Here is a 16,329-nt window from a genome sequence, read left to right as displayed (position 1 = left end):
TGTTGCGTGGTGTGAGGCCAGGAAGGCCCCTACAGAGGAATTTCAACTGGGTCGTTTCCTGCATTTCCTGCAAACAGGACTGTCTATGGGCCTAAAATTAGGGTCCATTAAGGTTCAAATTTCGGCCCTGTCAATATTCTTCCAAAAAGAACTAGCTTCAGTTCCTGAAGTTCAGACGTTTGTCAAGGGGGTACTGCATATACAGCCTCCTTTTGTACCTCCAGTGGCACCTTGGGATCTCAATGTAGTTTTGGGATTCCTAAAATCACATTGGTTTGAACCACTCACCACTGTGGACTTAAAATATCTCACATGGAAAGTGGTAATGCTGTTAGCCCTGGCTTCAGCCAGGCGTGTATCAGAATTGGCGGCTTTATCCTATAAAAGCCCTTACCTAATTTTTCATACGGATAGGGCAGAATTGAGGACTCGTCCTCAATTTCTCCCTAAGGTGGTTTCAGCATTTCACTTAAACCAGCCTATTGTGGTGCCTGCGGCTACTAGGGACTTGAAGGATTCCAAGTTGCTGGACGTAGTCAGGGCCCTGAAAATATATGTTTCCAGGACGGCTGGAGTCAGAAAATCTGACTCGCTGTTTATTCTGTATGCACCCAACAAGCTGGGTGCTCCTGCTTCTAAGCAGACGATTGCTCGTTGGATTTGTAGTACAATTCAGCTTGCACATTCTGTGGCAGGCCTGCCACAGCCAAAATCTGTAAAAGCCCATTCCACTTCTACAAATTTGATACCCTGGCTGAGGAGGACCTGGAGTTCTCTCATTCGGTGCTGCAGAGTCATCCGCACTCTCCCGCCCGTTTGGGGGCTTTGGTATAATCCCCATGGTCCTTTCGGAGTCCCCAGCATCCACTAGGACGTCAGAGAAAATAAGAATTTACTTACCGATAATTCTATTTCTCATAGTCCGTAGTGGATGCTGGGCGCCCATCCCAAGTGCGGATTGTCTGCAATACTTGTACATAGTTATTGTTACAAAAATCGGGTTATTATTGTTGTGAGCCATCCTTTCAGAGGCTCCTCTGTTATCATGCTGTTAACTGGGTTCAAATCACAAGTTGTACGGTGTGATTGGTGTGGCTGGTATGAGTCTTACCCGGGATTCAAAATCCTTCCTTATTGTGTACGCTCGTCCGGGCACAGTATCCTAACTGAGGCTTGGAGGAGGGTCATAGGGGGAGGAGCCAGTGCACACCAGGTGGTCCTAAGGCTTTTACTTTTGTGCCCAGTCTCCTGCGGAGCCGCTATTCCCCATGGTCCTTTCGGAGTCCCCAGCATCCACTACGGACTATGAGAAATAGAATTATCGGTAAGTAAATTCTTATTTTGTCTTTATTATTTCAGTATCTTCTTGGTTGTCAACTTAGTCTATTGACAGGCACCTTCTGGTCCACAGGAGGATTCTGTTCTCCCTGATCTCGTCTTAGAACACCTGTGTTACGGTTTGACAGGTTTAGCGCTACTTTCAGACAATAGGAACTCTCCACTTTTTCTCTAATCTTGACATGGTTGTAATTCCCATATCACTAATCAAAACACAATGACAGAAGTCCAGTGGTTTGGACATTTAGCACTCAATGGGCTTCAGTTTTGGTTTGTTTGATTATTTATTTATTTATTTATTTTATGTAGTTTTAGAGCTTTTTTCTTATGATTCATTTTGTAAAGCTCTGCTAATGAAAAACATTCCTAACAGTGATCCCAATTCAGAGTTGCGCACAAGTCCGCTTTGATCCATCAATAGCAGCTAATAAAAATGAGCCTTCATACACAAATCTGAGAAATGACAGGCCATTCAGAGTCACACAGATCTCAGCTGCATATTCACTTGCAGCTAAAAGGGAAATCACTGGGAAAATGGCCACGGCAGACATTTTCCCAGGCGATTTCTGCAGCCAGCACCAGTCCGATGGAGAGGTAAGTACATTTATATGGGTGCGTGTGTGGGCTTCCCAGGGGCCCATGTGCACCGCACACCTTGCACCCCTTATAGATCCACAAGTGACTTATATTTATGTAAAGCGCAACGGAATATGCTGCGCTATATAAAAAACTGTTAATAAATATATACAATTGCATTGCCAATTACTGACTAGTGGCTTCTGTTGTTGGATGGTTAATCAAGTTGGGAAAAAAAGAGCTAAAAGTTGGATGGATGAACTTGTTTAATGTACAGTTACTTGTCAAGTGCCACCTGCCTTAATTTGATATTACTACTGGTGTACCCTGCTCATTCTGCCATCTCACTCTTAGTTTATGTCATCCTGCCTACATTCCTCACTACACAAAATGGTATAAACCCTTTGTCATTCAGCCCTCCACTCACTAATGTAATAACATAAGTAGGCACCAACGCACTCTAAAATAGTCTGTTCACTAGTATGATATACAGTAATTGTATGTGTTGTTCTAGATCCAGCCACTCCAAAACAGGGTAAAAATGGACAAAATGGGAGGAAGAATAGGGACCTGATACAGAGGATCAAGTCGAACACCTCTTAAAATATAAGAATTAATTCCTGATAGCATAGTAAGCACAAGTACTGTAGTATTATAATAAAAGGAAAGCATAGGGTACCGTTTCGAAATGATTACCTAAAGATAAGAACAATAAGAAATATATGTTTCCTTATTTTAGCATAAGACTCAAGCTCAACTCCCAACATCCGCTGTCTGTGGCAAACTCACTTTGGGCCTAATTCAGACCTGATCGCAGCAGCAAAATTGTTCTCTAATGGGCAAAACCAGGGCCCTCATTCCGAGTTGTTCGCTCGTTCTTTTTCATCGCATCGCAGCGATTTTCCGCAAACTGCGCATGCGCAATGTTCGCACTGCGACTGCACCAAGTAAATTTGCTATGAAGTTTGGTATTTTACTCACGGCATTACGAGGTTTTTTTTTCGTTCTGGTGATCGTTGTGTGATTGACAGGAAGTGGGTGTTTCTGGGCGGAAACTGGCCGTTTTATGGGTGTGTGTGAAAAAACGCTGCCGTTTCTTGGAAAAACGCGGGAGTGGCTGGAGAAACGGGGGAGTGTCTGGGCGAACGCTGGGTGTGTTTGTGACGTCAAACCAGGAACGAAACTGACTGAACTGATCACAGTGGCAGAGTAAGTCCCGAGCTACTCAGAAACTGCTAAGAAATTTCTATTCGCAGTTTTGAGAATCTTTCGTTCGCAATTTTGCTAAGCTAAGATTCACTCCCAGTAGGCGGCGGCTTAGCGTGTGCAATGCTGCTAAAAGCAGCTTGCGAGCGAACAACTCGGAATGAGGGCCCATGTGCAGTGCAGGTGGGGCAGATATAACGTGCAGAGAGAAATAGATTTGGGTGGGGTGTGTTCAAACTGAAATCTAAATTGCAGTGTAAAAATAAAGCAGCCAGTATTTACCCTCCACAGGAACAAAATAACCCACCCACATCTAACTCTCTCTGCATGTTATATCTGCTCCACCTGCAGTGCACATGGGGACTAATTCAGACCTGATTGTAGATGTGCTAAATTTAGCACATCTACGATCAGTCACACAGACATGCGGGGGGACGCCCAGCACAGGGCTAGTCTGCCCCGCATGTCAGTCCCTGCCCTGTCGCACAAGTACAAAAGCATCGCACATCGGCGATGCTTTTGTACTTGAAGGGTAGCTCCCTACCAGCGCAGCTCCTGCTTGCTGGCAGGGAGCTACTCGTCACTGTGAGGGTAGCAGCGGCTGCGTGTGACATCACGCAGCCGCCGCGGCCCGCCCCCCCAATGGTCCGAGCATACCTGCGTTGCCCAGACCGCGCCCCCTAAACGGCGGGCAAACGCCACCGGCCCGCCCGGCGACCACCTCTGCCTGTCAATCAGGCAGAGGCATGCGCAGTTCAGGCCTGATCGCTGCTGTGCGAAAACGCACAGCACCAATTAGGTCTGAATCAGGCCCATGGTTTTTCCCATTAGAGAACAATTTTGCTGCTGCGATCAGATCTGAATTAGGCCCTTTGTCTGTGCACCAGCATTTGCATATAGGCATCATTGGACATGGTACATAGCACTAATGAAATTTCAAGTCCTATGTGATTTTTTTTTTCTAAATTGCTTTGTAGTTATTGTTCATCATTTAAATTATGTCTTTATTATTTATCTAGATGCAATATAAGCTATCTGGAAGAATGGCTGCAAGGAAAGAATCTGCAGGGAAGTGCTGCCAAGGAAACTCTGGAACCTCTATCCCAGGCTGCATGGTTATTGCAGGTTAAGAAAATCAAAGATGAAGATGCTAAAGAGATATGTGAGCGCTGTACTGCACTGTCCACAGTCCAGGTACCCGTATTCTACCCTCTCTATTGCTGCTTTAATATACATAGTTCTATAAAGAAGAGTATACTAGCATATCTCCCAACATGACCCTCTCCAGGAGGAACAGAATGCTCTGCTCCTGGACTCTCTCTTAATTTATGATTGCCATCACCTCTGCTGAAACACCTTGCTTATCCATTCACCTGTTCAAAACAGGTGATGGCAATCATACATAAAGAGAAAAGTCCAGAAGCAGAGCATTCTGTCCCTCCTGGAGAGGGTCATGTTGGGAAGTATGTACTAGGTAATTTTTGTACCTAAGGATGATGCTGAATTGAATGCAATGTTGCCCCAAATCACAGGCAAAAAAAAGTATTCACTGAAAAATCTGCAATTGTAGTATATACAAAGTTGCAGTTATCTCAGGATGTGTGCAGGTCTGCACCAGTGTGTGGATACCACATACTTGCCTACCTGACCCTCTCCATGAGGGAGAAAATGCTCTGTTCCTGGACTTTCCTGGTAATGTATGATTGCCATCACCTGTGGTGAAACACCTTTCTTATCAATTAACTAGCTCACCACAGGTGATGGCAATCATACATTACCAGGAAAGTCCAGGAACAGAGCATTTTCTCCCTCATGGAGAGGGTCAGGTAGGCAACTATGGGATACCAGGACACAAAGGCTATTTGCACTGGCCAACTGGTGGAGATCATAGGAAAGGCTCTCACACCAGATAAGCACTTACTGGAATACCTGCAGCCTATTGCCTGGCCTCATTACCATGCACATGGGATCATAGTTTTAAATGAAGGCAAATATCTAGATATTAGGTTCTCAAACTCGGTCCTCAGGACCCCACACAGTGCATGTTTTGCAGGTAACCCAGCAAGTGCACAGGTGTATTAATTACTCACGGACGCATTTTAAAAGGTCCACAGGTGGAGCTAATTATTTCACTTGTGATTCTGTGAGGAGACCTGCAAAACATGCAATGTGTGGGGTCCTGAGGACCGAGTTTGAGAACCTATGATCTAGATCACAGGTTCTCAAACTCGGTCCACAGGACCCCACACAGTGCATGTTTTGCAGGTCTCCTCACAAACATAATTAGCTCCACCTGTGGACCTTTTAAAATGTGTCAGTGAGTAATTAATACACCTGTGCACTTGCTGGGTTACCTGCAAAACATGCACTGTGTGGGGTCCTGAAGACCGAGTTTGAGAACCACTGATCTAGATGAAGGAATACTAAAGTCCGTTTACTAAAATGCTCCTACAGCAATATAGCACTTTAGTAAATGTGGTCATACTACAGCAAATGGAAAGGACACACAATGTTCAAAAACATCACTATACCAGTCTCTAAATAGTCAACTCTGAGCTATCTCATACCTCCCAACATGACCCTCTCTCCAGGAGGGTCAGAATGCTCTGCTCCTGGACTTTCCTCTTAATGTATGATTGCCGGTACCTGTGTTGAACAGGCTAATGGATAAGAAAGGTGTTTCAGCACAGGTGCCAGCAATCATACATTCAGAAGGAAGTCCAGGAGCAGAGCATTCTGTCCCTCTTGGAGAGGGTCATGTTGGGAGGTATGCTATCTGTTACAGGCTGAGCCTTGATCCTATATTGCAGAGTCAAGGCAGCAGTCTTGATTTACTGTCATGCAGCTTTTGGTGGGCACACTGGTAAGTATAAAAGATAAAGGAAGAATTCTTGCCAATCCTCACAGTCCTTCAGTAGATATTTCAGTCTAGTGTCGCCCCTTCAGTCCTGGTATTCTGCTAACAAACACCCAGTCTCCTTATTGTTCCCGGACACAGCTTTTTATGGGTGGCATTTTTCCCCTGGCTTCCCAGTTGGAAGACCTTATCTCTCAGAGATGTACTGTATGCCAGGTGCTGCCAGCATCAGCTCCATGTACTGTAGGAATGGCGATTTCTAGCTCCATGCTATCTGATCATGGGGGGTCATTCCGAGTTGTTCGCTCGTTATTTTTTTTCCGCTACGGAGCGATTAGTCGCAAACTGCACATGCGCAATGTTCGCAGTGCGCCTGCGCCAAGTAAATTAGCACAAAAGTTAGGTATTTTACTCACGGTGTAACAGTTTTTTCATCGTTCTGCTGATCGTAGTGTGATTGACAGGAAGTGGGTGTTTCTGGGCGGAAACTAGCCGTTTTCTGGGAGTGTGCAGAAAAACGCAGGCATTTCAGGGAAAAACGCGGGAGTGTCTGGAGAAACGGGGGAGTGTCTGGCCGAACGCTGGGTGTGTTTGTGACGTCAAACCAGGAACGAAACTGACTGAACTGATCGCAGTGTAGGAGTAAGTCTGGAGCGACTCAGAAACTGCTAAGAAATTTGTATTCGCAATTCTGCTAATCTTTCGATCGCAATTCTGCTATGCTAAGATACACTCCCAGAGGGCAGCGGCTTAGCGTGTGCAATGCTGCTAAAAGCAGCTAGCGAGCGAACAACTCGGAATGAGGGCCCATATCAGGTGAACACAATGGCTTTCACAAGTGGAGCCTGATCACTGCTGTAATTAGCAAGGCCATTGTTTAGGTCCTCACTGTAATGAGATTACATTTTCAAGGGTATTGTCCAGAGTTTTAACCCATGCAGTGATGGGTGTCTGACTAGCGGGTTTTTGCAGACCTGGTATAAGTGCAAACATGATTTCCCATTAAGAAAACAATACTTATACCCATAATATAAACCATGGTTAAAACATACAAAGTAAATGCATGAGTTATAAACATAACTATGTATATGCAGGGGCAGATTGGGACACCAGGAAAGTTCCTGGATGGCCGGTCCCTTTGTCTCGTCAGTGGCCGCGCATCCCTCAATACCAGGCCTGCTGCCGAGCTCCGATCGGTCAGCGTCAGCTGACAGAGCCTGTTGGCCGCATTCAGACCTGATCGCTGCTTTGTGTTTTCGCTCAGCGGGCGATCAAGTCTGAAATTCGTATGCACCACAATGTGCAGGCGCGACAGGATGGTGTGAAAAACGCAGGAGGGACCAGACGTTTGGAGGGAGGATTCCCGACGTCGGCTCTGGAATCAATCATTGCAGCGGCTGAGTAAGTCCTGGGCAGTGCAGAGACTGCAGAAACTTCTGTTTTTGCAGCTCTCCTGCACATGCGATCGCACCCCTGCACAGCGATTTCCCCTCCCCCTGTAGACGGTGACTACCTGATCGCAGAGATGCAAAAAATGCCCCCTAGCGATCAGGTCTGAATTAGCCCCTGAGACCAGCACTGTACTTCCGTTTCATAAGAGCCGGCTGACGCTAGTACCGTTGCGGCTCTAATAACCATGACCCGACATTCACTCTGGGGAGCAGGGCGGCGTGGTGCAGACAATGCCGGGTTCCTGCTCCCTAGTCAGTCTGGCTCCTTCAGTGAGGCCTTTCTGCTCCCAGATCCTTCCCTGCTCTGGCCTCCACTGCAGGCAGCCTCCCCCCATTTCTGTAATTTCCACACTCCACACTGCGGAGTGAGAAGCTGTGGCAGCAGACTCACCAGGTAAGTGCTGCTGCTGCTGCGCTGCGTATGGGTTGATAGGGAGGGAGACTGACCCCACTGCTGTGTGGCACACTGGCAGTGCTGCTTATTGGGGGTAATTCTGAGTTGATCGCAGCAGCAAGTTTGTTAGCAAGTGGGCAAAAACCATGTGCACTGCAGGGGGGGGGGGGGCAGATATAACATTTGCAGAGAGAGTTAGATTTGGATGGGTTATTTTGTTTCTGTGCAGGGTAAATACTGGTTGCTTTATTTTTACACTACAATTTAGATTGCAGATTGAACACACCCCACCCAAATCTAACTCTCTCTGCACATGTTATATCTGCAGCCCCCCCCCCCCTGCAGTGCACATGGTTTTGCCCAACTGCTAACAAATTTGCTGCTGCGATCAACTCAGAATTAGGCCCCTTGTGTTTCGAGTGATACTACTGTGTGGGCAATATGTGTACAGGGCATTATTACTACTGTGTGAGCAATATGTGTATAGGACACTACTACTACTGTGTGGGCAATACAGGTGTGTAATGTGAGTAAGGAGAGATATGGTGTGGTGTAATGTGTATGAGGAGCAATACGGTGCGGTGTAATGTGAATAAGGAGCAATACGGTGTGGTGTAATGTGAGTAAGGAGAGATACAGTGCAGTGTAATGTGAATAAGGAGCGATACGGTGCGGTGTAATGTGAATAACGGACACTACTGTGCGACATAACATAGAGGGGAGCTGGGTCAGAGGCGGAACTAGCGGCGGGGCTATGGGGCAGCAGCCAAAATTCTGCCTAGGGCATCAAATTGGTTAGGGTCGGCTCTGACTGCGCTATCAGCCCAAGTGATCTGTGTATGTTTGGTGCTGCTGCTGAGGGAATGTCAGCGAATGGTGCACACCACTGAGGAAAGGAGTAGGAGGTGGCTCCTGGGAGCAGGTAACCAGAGAGGATAGCTGAGCGCAGACTGTTTTTGTGTGAGGGGAGTAAATGACAGGTGGGGGCTGGGTCACTGTTATACCCTGAATGCAGTCAGAACACACCGGCGAGAGGGCCGCTAGAGAGGTAACACGGGACGAGTAGCACTACATGGCTGAACATGCCTTCCCTGTGACAGACATCCTGGTACCTGCCCTGTAAGCCCAGACTGTAGTCACAATCATAACCACACTCAAACTCAGTGCTCTCATATATAGCCTGTATAATATAGGGATAGTTTCCTGCTCTGTCTGCTACTAGTGTGGAGGGGTTGGGTACGGGATGCCGGCAGTCATAATACCAACACCGCCATTCTGTGCCAAAATCCCCACACTTTTATCTATCTAAACTAACCTTACTCCTTACCTTACCCTACACCTAACCCTCCCGTCCCGCAGCCTAACCTGAACCCTCACCCTAGTGCCTTACCCTAACCATCCACACCCACAGCCTAACCCTAACACTCCTTCCCGCTGCCTAACACTAAACCTTCCCCTAATGCCTTACCCTAACCATCCCTCCCGCAGTGTAACCCTAGCCTCCCCTCCTGCAGCCAAACCCTAACCTCCCCTTCCTGCAGCCTAACCCTCCCCATAGTGCCTAACCCTGACCTTTCCTTCCCGCAGCCTAACCCTAACCCTCACCCTGCAGCGTCAGACTTGCTATAATAGTGTGCAGGCAAGGCTGCAACTGCGTCCAATTTAGAATCAGGGCCTATGAGGAGGGATCCTGCCCCCCTTGGCAGGCCACACCCCTTCAGCAGACCCCGTCCCCATTAGTGCTGCTTACTTAAATTTCCCGGGCTGGTTTTCCATCCCAATCCGTCCCGGTGTATATGCGAAAGAAAGTAGTAGGGTAAATCTGTATTTGATCATGCCAGTACTGTACCTACATCTTCTGTAACCTGGAGATTTGGAGGGAACAAAGGGACTAAAAGTGCCCTGTCCACCGTACAAAGTTTGCAGGAATGAGAAGCATCTATACAGTATCATCATGTGTACTTTACATAACTCTCTGTTGGCTAGTATACAGCATAAACTGAATTCTCTTTTGGCTAATATACAATACAGACTGCGTTCTCCACTCACTAATGTACAGTACAGACCCCATTCTCTGTTGGCTAATATACAATACAGACTGCATTCTCCGGTGACTAATGTACAGTACAGACCACATTATCTGGATGCCCAAAGTGAGTTACAGACCCCATTCTCTGTTGGCTAGTTGTGAATAAAGATTACATTCTCAGGTTGATAGTGGTCAGTACAGACCCCATTTACATGTGATTTTGGACGGTTTATACCCTGTTCTCTTGCCTTCTCTGTCAATGTAACAGTCACTCAATTGCTATGTGCCTTCCATATTCACAGTGTTGTTTTTCTCTTGCGCATTGTTTTCCCTAGGTTGTGAAGATCCTGAACTCTTACACTCCAATTGATGATTTTGAGAAACGAGTAACACCCTCATTTGTTCGCAAAGTTCAGGTAAGAATGTTCTTTTGCTTCAGGGCTACATTTGTTTATGGAGCATTTTAGGTACATACTGATATGTATATGTGTAGATGTAAACACACAGATGAGTATCAGTGGATGTGAACTCTATAAAGCCAAGTAGTGTAAAGGCTATTATGCACTAGTGTCTTTTATTATTTTTTTTGCAAGTGAAAAGAGTGCAGAATGTATGTAAACATAAAACCAATGCTCGTTTCCTGTAGTACTCTGGATTCGGACTACCAGCAGCTTTCTCTGTGAAATGTCCTTTTTCTGTCACTGCCTGGAACTTGTATCGCTATACTTTTTCATCAAAAAACCACTGCATAAAACCCAGTGTGGTCAAAGTGACCATACCCATATGCATCTACACCTGTTAGTATGCATGTGTGTAGCAGAGCAGTTTTTTGTTCACTGTATTCCCATGTGCTGAAAGCATATCTGTACTGTACTTAAAATCCTTTTCATTGCTATTGGGCCCATTTATCAATATTTTCAAAGGGCTCTGTGTACAATATTAACACCCAAACTTGCATTGCAATATGTGATTATACCGCTGGAATGTACAGGGCCGTCTTTTCGTATGGGCTCAATGGGCACTTGCCCAAGGGCCCCAGGAGTATAAGGGCCTTAGGCTGATAGCTGAGGGTCCCCTCTTTTCAGGGGTACCAGATTTTTGAAAATCGGGCAAGGGGAACCAGAGATATCCGACTTCAAAGCAGTGGTCCCCATCCAAGCCTAGTAATTGCTCTTCCCAGCCAGATATCTCGGATTCTGTTTGACTTATAGTTTTTATAAGGGTATACTTCAAAAGCTGGGACTCTCCCCTTTTGGTGAACACTGGCAGCTTGTCTATACTATGCCCAAAACCAGAGATGTCAGCCTTCCAGCAGCTGGTCCCTGCTCCAGCTCTGCACGCCTGGTATACAGTTTTATATTTCCGTTGGTGGATTGCTCTAGCTTCTGAACTCTGATCCCCAAGTCCCCAGTACCTCCTGAAAGGTGAGACTCTTTAGTGTTTTTATCCCATTCAAAGCTAAGAAATTTATTTCCAGGAACTGGAGATATCTGCAGTCAAGCAAGCTGCCCTCTCACCGGAAAATGGTGACTATTAGGCCCACTCCACTATCCACCCCTCCCCTGCGTATTAAACACCCCCTACCACCCTGGAAGTCATGTACCAGGGCCCCTTCATTCAGCCCAATGCCCCTCTTATACAGTTTAGTGTTCCCTCCGCCGCATCTGTGCAGTAAAGGATTAATTAGCAGAAATTACTGCTCCAGGTCCTACATGCTGAGCTGAAGATAGAACACCCCCTACTGCTCACGGGACATCAAAGCTGCGGCTGATAGCACCCCCAACCCCTACAGCTGGAGGATAGGTAGGGGCCCCAGTGCATTGCCGTGCCCAGGGGCCCACACTGCTGTTAAGATGGACCTTGGAATGTATTAATGAACACATGCAGGGTTCACTCCTGTGTCAGTGTTCCTGTGCATGTGCGGTCTGCTGACCAGGCATGCGTGGCAGCCATTGCTGGGGTGGTTTCCTGAGGAACCCTCCCCGGTGATTTCTGTGAATTGAGCCCATAGGATACAGCAGCACAGCGCTATCTTCACATGCTTTGTATTCCGGAGTGTGGTAAATCTGACAACATTGCATCCCCTATAGAAACAAATGGGTGTTGCAACTGTTGCCATAAATGGAGGGACCGCAGCAGATGTCGGAGATGTCTGCTGAGGTCTCTATGTCATACATGTGGGTGATACTTAATATTTGCAGTTATCCCCCAAAAATGGCTATTTTCAGGGAATATGCAACAATTATTTAATGACAAATGGGACCCTAAGGGAGCACGTTAAGTGCATATACTGAGTAAAGGTTAACACTGGGAGAGTAACCAGCATGCTGTTCCACTGTCCTGAATTATCCCATTCATGGCAAGAACCTTACATTCTAAGAACCTATTCATTTGAATGAAGTTGTGGGCTATGTTATTGTTCTCAACCCCACCTTCCCCACTTTCTTCCACATGCCTAAATCAAAACATCACTGATGTGTACTTGAGGGTTAGATTTGAGAAACACTGGGCTATATGAAGAAATGCAATGATTAGACCATTGGAACTGGTAAATATTAAATGAAATAATTGTTGATGTGCTATTATAGCCAGGAGTTCCATGGACTCCTCTTACCCATACTTGCCTACTCTCCCTGAACTTGCAGGAGACTCACAAGTTTTTGGGTAGCTTCCCGCACTCCCCAGAAGAATAGGTGGATCTCCCACATCCCGCCCGTTCCTAATGAAGTGGGAAGTTGGGGAGATGATCACAGGAATCCCAGCACCATATAGAGAGGATGGGGCTAATTTATGCAAATTGTGACAGTTCCCCATGTGGGAGTGGGTTCTATTGAGGTGACTGCCCCCAATAATGGCCAGCATTGTCTTCTCCTGGAGAGGAGACACTAAAAGTTGACAAGTATGCTCTTACCATCAGCCAGTCACATCCAGCTAGCATTATTCAATTCAGTTTAAAGCTATTTCCCAGTGTATACCTGAGGCAGAGCAGTTTGCATCATCCTTTGTGGGGTTTTTTTTTCTTTTCTTTAGATTACAAGACAATAATTTATCCGAAAAATAAAGAAATACATTTCACATGATTTACGATCAGAATATCCCAGAGTTTTCAGCTCAATATCAACATTTTATCTAACCATTTTTTCTTTGCTTTGTGTAAAGAAAAAATGGTGTAATGGTTAGCATTACTGCCTCACAGCACTGAGGTCATGGGTTCAATTCCCACCATGGCCCTAACTGTGTGGCATTAGTATATTCTCCCCTTGCTTGCGTGGGTTTCCTCTGGGTACTCCAGTTATCACCCACAATCCAAAAATATACTGGTAGGTTGATTGGCTCCCAACAATAATTACCCCTTAGTGTGAATGTGTGTACATGTACTGTATATGTGGTAGGGAACATAGATTGTAAGCTCCACTGGGGCAGGGACTGAGGTGAATGGCCAAATATTCTCTGTAAAGCACTGCAGAATATGTGTGCACTATATTATATAAATAACTGGTAATAAATAATAAATAAATTACTGTAGTACCAACAGCCTGACTGACCTGTCAGTCAGAAAGCACATTGTGTTTAGTGAGCTTTCTATTTCTTGAATGCTGCAGCGAGTACCTACCTTATTTGCCACCTGCACAATAGATCTCATTCCCTCCACCCTGTATTGCAAATATTGCTACTGTGTCTATTACCTGCAGCCAGAAGACAGATTGCCTTCATACACATTTTCTCAACAGCTTGCTCACAAGTCTACAGCCCCTTTACTATTTCTTGTAGCTGTCACACTGCTCGCTCTGCCATATGTCCAGGACAGGTGTGGGTCGTTAGGTCGACAAGACTTAGGTCGGCCACTATTGGTCAGCATGCATTATGTCGACATGGACATTAGGTCGATATGAACAAGGTCGACATATTGTGTTTGGGTTTTTTTTACTTTTTTTTGTGTTGTTTTCTTTGTAAAGTGACAAGGAACTCCAATTAGTGCATCGTGTCCCCTCGCATGGCCAAGGTTACCGTTCTCAGTTGTAATCCACGTGGATCGTAAAGTATGAAAAGGTTAAAAAAAATGGGGGGGAAAATAGTGAAAACTCATGTCAACTTTTTTCCATGTCGACCTTCTTCAGGTTGACCTAAGGACCATGTCGACCTAATGAATGTCAACCAATAGTGGTCAACCTAATGACTGTCGACCTAAGTCTTGTCGACCTAATGACCGCAAGCCGTCCAGGACTTCCCCTGTCCCATGACAGCACCATTATGTAACATATAATTTCTTCATCTAAGTCAAGTATGTGATATCCCTGCAACTAGTGACTATAGCTTGCATGCTGCAGTGTCAGTCACTTGTGAACACCTGGTAGAGCTTTTATTTTACTCCCCATCTGCAGGTGTAGTGAACGTTGTTGCAACTGTTCAAGTGTGGCCTTATGTAAAGTAGCATGATTCTGTCCTCTCAGTTCTCTGTATAGCCCATGCTATATTCATTGGTGTGTTCACCAAGTTAGTCAAATACCAGTAGGTTTTATTTGTAGTTATTTCTTTTTTGATATGGTTAACTACTCAGGTAGCAAATGTGTAGGTGCGCCTGTCCCTTACATACCATGGGGGCGGACTGCATTATGTCTACATGAAGCCCTAGTCTGATTAGGAGTTTTGTGAATACAGGCAAAGCTCAAAACATAGAAGATAAAAAGTTAGAACGACATCCCCCCCTACAGAGTCCTTCCTAGCATTTGCCTTAGATCACTCACAGTAAAAGTGTATTGTCATAGTTTACTCTGAAATGTTGGCATTTTATTTTATATGTAATGTTGACATTAACCACATTTATTACATTGCTCAAAGCCTTTAGGCTGTCACAGTGAAACAAGTCAGAAATAAAGACCAAGTGAAAGCCAATACATTGGAATAATATTTGTGTGTTAAATACTTATATAGGAATATTTCCTTTGAGTTATTGTGAAAGATTATATCATGTTCTCTATCATGTATTTTATTTACTCATGGACACGAATGCAGATAGAAAGTTTTTCTTACCTATTATGATTCTTTTAGATCTTGACGTAAAAATAAACCCAAATATTATCATATTTATTTCAGTCCTAGAAAGTTTTTCTTACCTATTATGATTCTGTTAGATCTTGACATAAAAATAAACCCAAATATTATCATATTTATTTCAGTCCATGCTAAGCAATCGCGAAGATGGTTCACAGTTAATGCTGGATAGCAAATATCTCTTCCAAGTGACATTCCCATTCAGCCCATCTCCACATGCACTGGAGATGATCCAAATTCCCAGCAGCCTCAAGCTTGGCTTCCTAAAGAGGATCTAGGATATAAACAGACTGCGTGTCCTCTAATCACAACACGTACTCACGGGAATGTATCTGTGGATGAATGGTGCACTATTTTGTCTCTAAGTACAATTATTTTTAATGTTGGATTGTGTTACTAGTGTATTTGTGTCTCTCTGTCTCAAGGATTTTTAGTCATTATTTAAAAAAATGAAGGATTATCTATGAAAGTAGCATGTTCTAGTAGATATATATTATTTCATTTTTAAGCTGTATTTAGGAAATTGAGAAGACAACAGTGCCACATTACATTATATGAGAGTTACTAGGTTAAATATTAACGGTCAGCCATTACAGACATATTATTTATAATGGACAAACTACCTGCAGTTTTCTTTTCTCTCTTCTATTCTTCTTGATTATGAGAGAGGATGGCTACCTGTAGAAATACATAATTAGTAGCATCCAATAAGGTTTTAGATTTCCTTTGACTCAACTCACTGGACTGTTAAAAAGCGTATATCTGATTGGTTGATACCAGAAACATTCACAACATTGTTTTTTGCACCATATGGTGATTTTTTATTTAGTATGATATTACTATGACACATTTAATGAAAAGGTTCTATTCAATAACATCTGAAGTATAGAAACATCTGTAGCCAAAACTGCAAAATTAACCAATTAGTTACTTCATTCAAATATAATGCAATGAAGCTTTATTATTTATGTAAGTTTGTAAAAATATTTGCATTTTACGTCTTATTTGTTTTTTAGTGTGTTTTGCCTATGTATCTTTTGTAGATAATCACAATGGAGATAACATTTTTATTGTTTCTGATTTCTGTACGCAAATGGTGATATTTTTCTGATATTTTAATTTTATTGGTATGTTTATGAAGAATCTTTTATTATATTCATTGAATAACAAATGTATTTTTTATTCCATCTAGGAGGTTTATACAATATTTCAACTTGTATTATAAAGATCGAAGACATAAGGCCGGAGGTAATTCCTCCCGAGATAGCCGATGTGTAGGATTCCGGATGAACTTGGTCATTTTTTTTTTTTTTAAACAGGCAATCGCTTACAAGGCATGGTTTTGCCTTGTAAGTGATAGCCCCTTTAAAAAAAAGTTTTGTTCAGCTGAACTCCCGCACGTCGGCCTAACTTGGGCTGCATTACA

At 44.3% G+C, this 16,329-nt stretch overlaps 1 protein-coding gene across 2 annotated transcripts in view; it reads left to right on the top strand.

The window, feature by feature from the left end:
- MYO5C (myosin VC) overlaps positions 1 to 15,843 on the top strand; it is a 333,517-nt gene extending 317,674 nt beyond the window's left edge. For both annotated transcript variants that reach the window (XM_063926097.1, XM_063926096.1), the window contains exons 39-41: positions 4,140 to 4,314; positions 10,187 to 10,267; positions 15,029 to 15,843. In XM_063926097.1, the coding sequence (XP_063782167.1) occupies positions 4,140 to 4,314; positions 10,187 to 10,267; positions 15,029 to 15,181 (409 nt within the window). In that variant the 3' untranslated portion in view covers positions 15,182 to 15,843. The remainder of the gene's footprint in view (positions 1 to 4,139; positions 4,315 to 10,186; positions 10,268 to 15,028) is intronic.
- Positions 15,844 to 16,329: the final 486 nt, after the last annotated feature.

Source organism: Pseudophryne corroboree, chromosome 6 (genome assembly GCF_028390025.1).
Source record: "Pseudophryne corroboree isolate aPseCor3 chromosome 6, aPseCor3.hap2, whole genome shotgun sequence".
NCBI classification, from domain to species: Eukaryota; Metazoa; Chordata; class Amphibia; order Anura; family Myobatrachidae; genus Pseudophryne; species Pseudophryne corroboree.
This window is presented reverse-complemented; position numbering and strand designations above follow the sequence as displayed.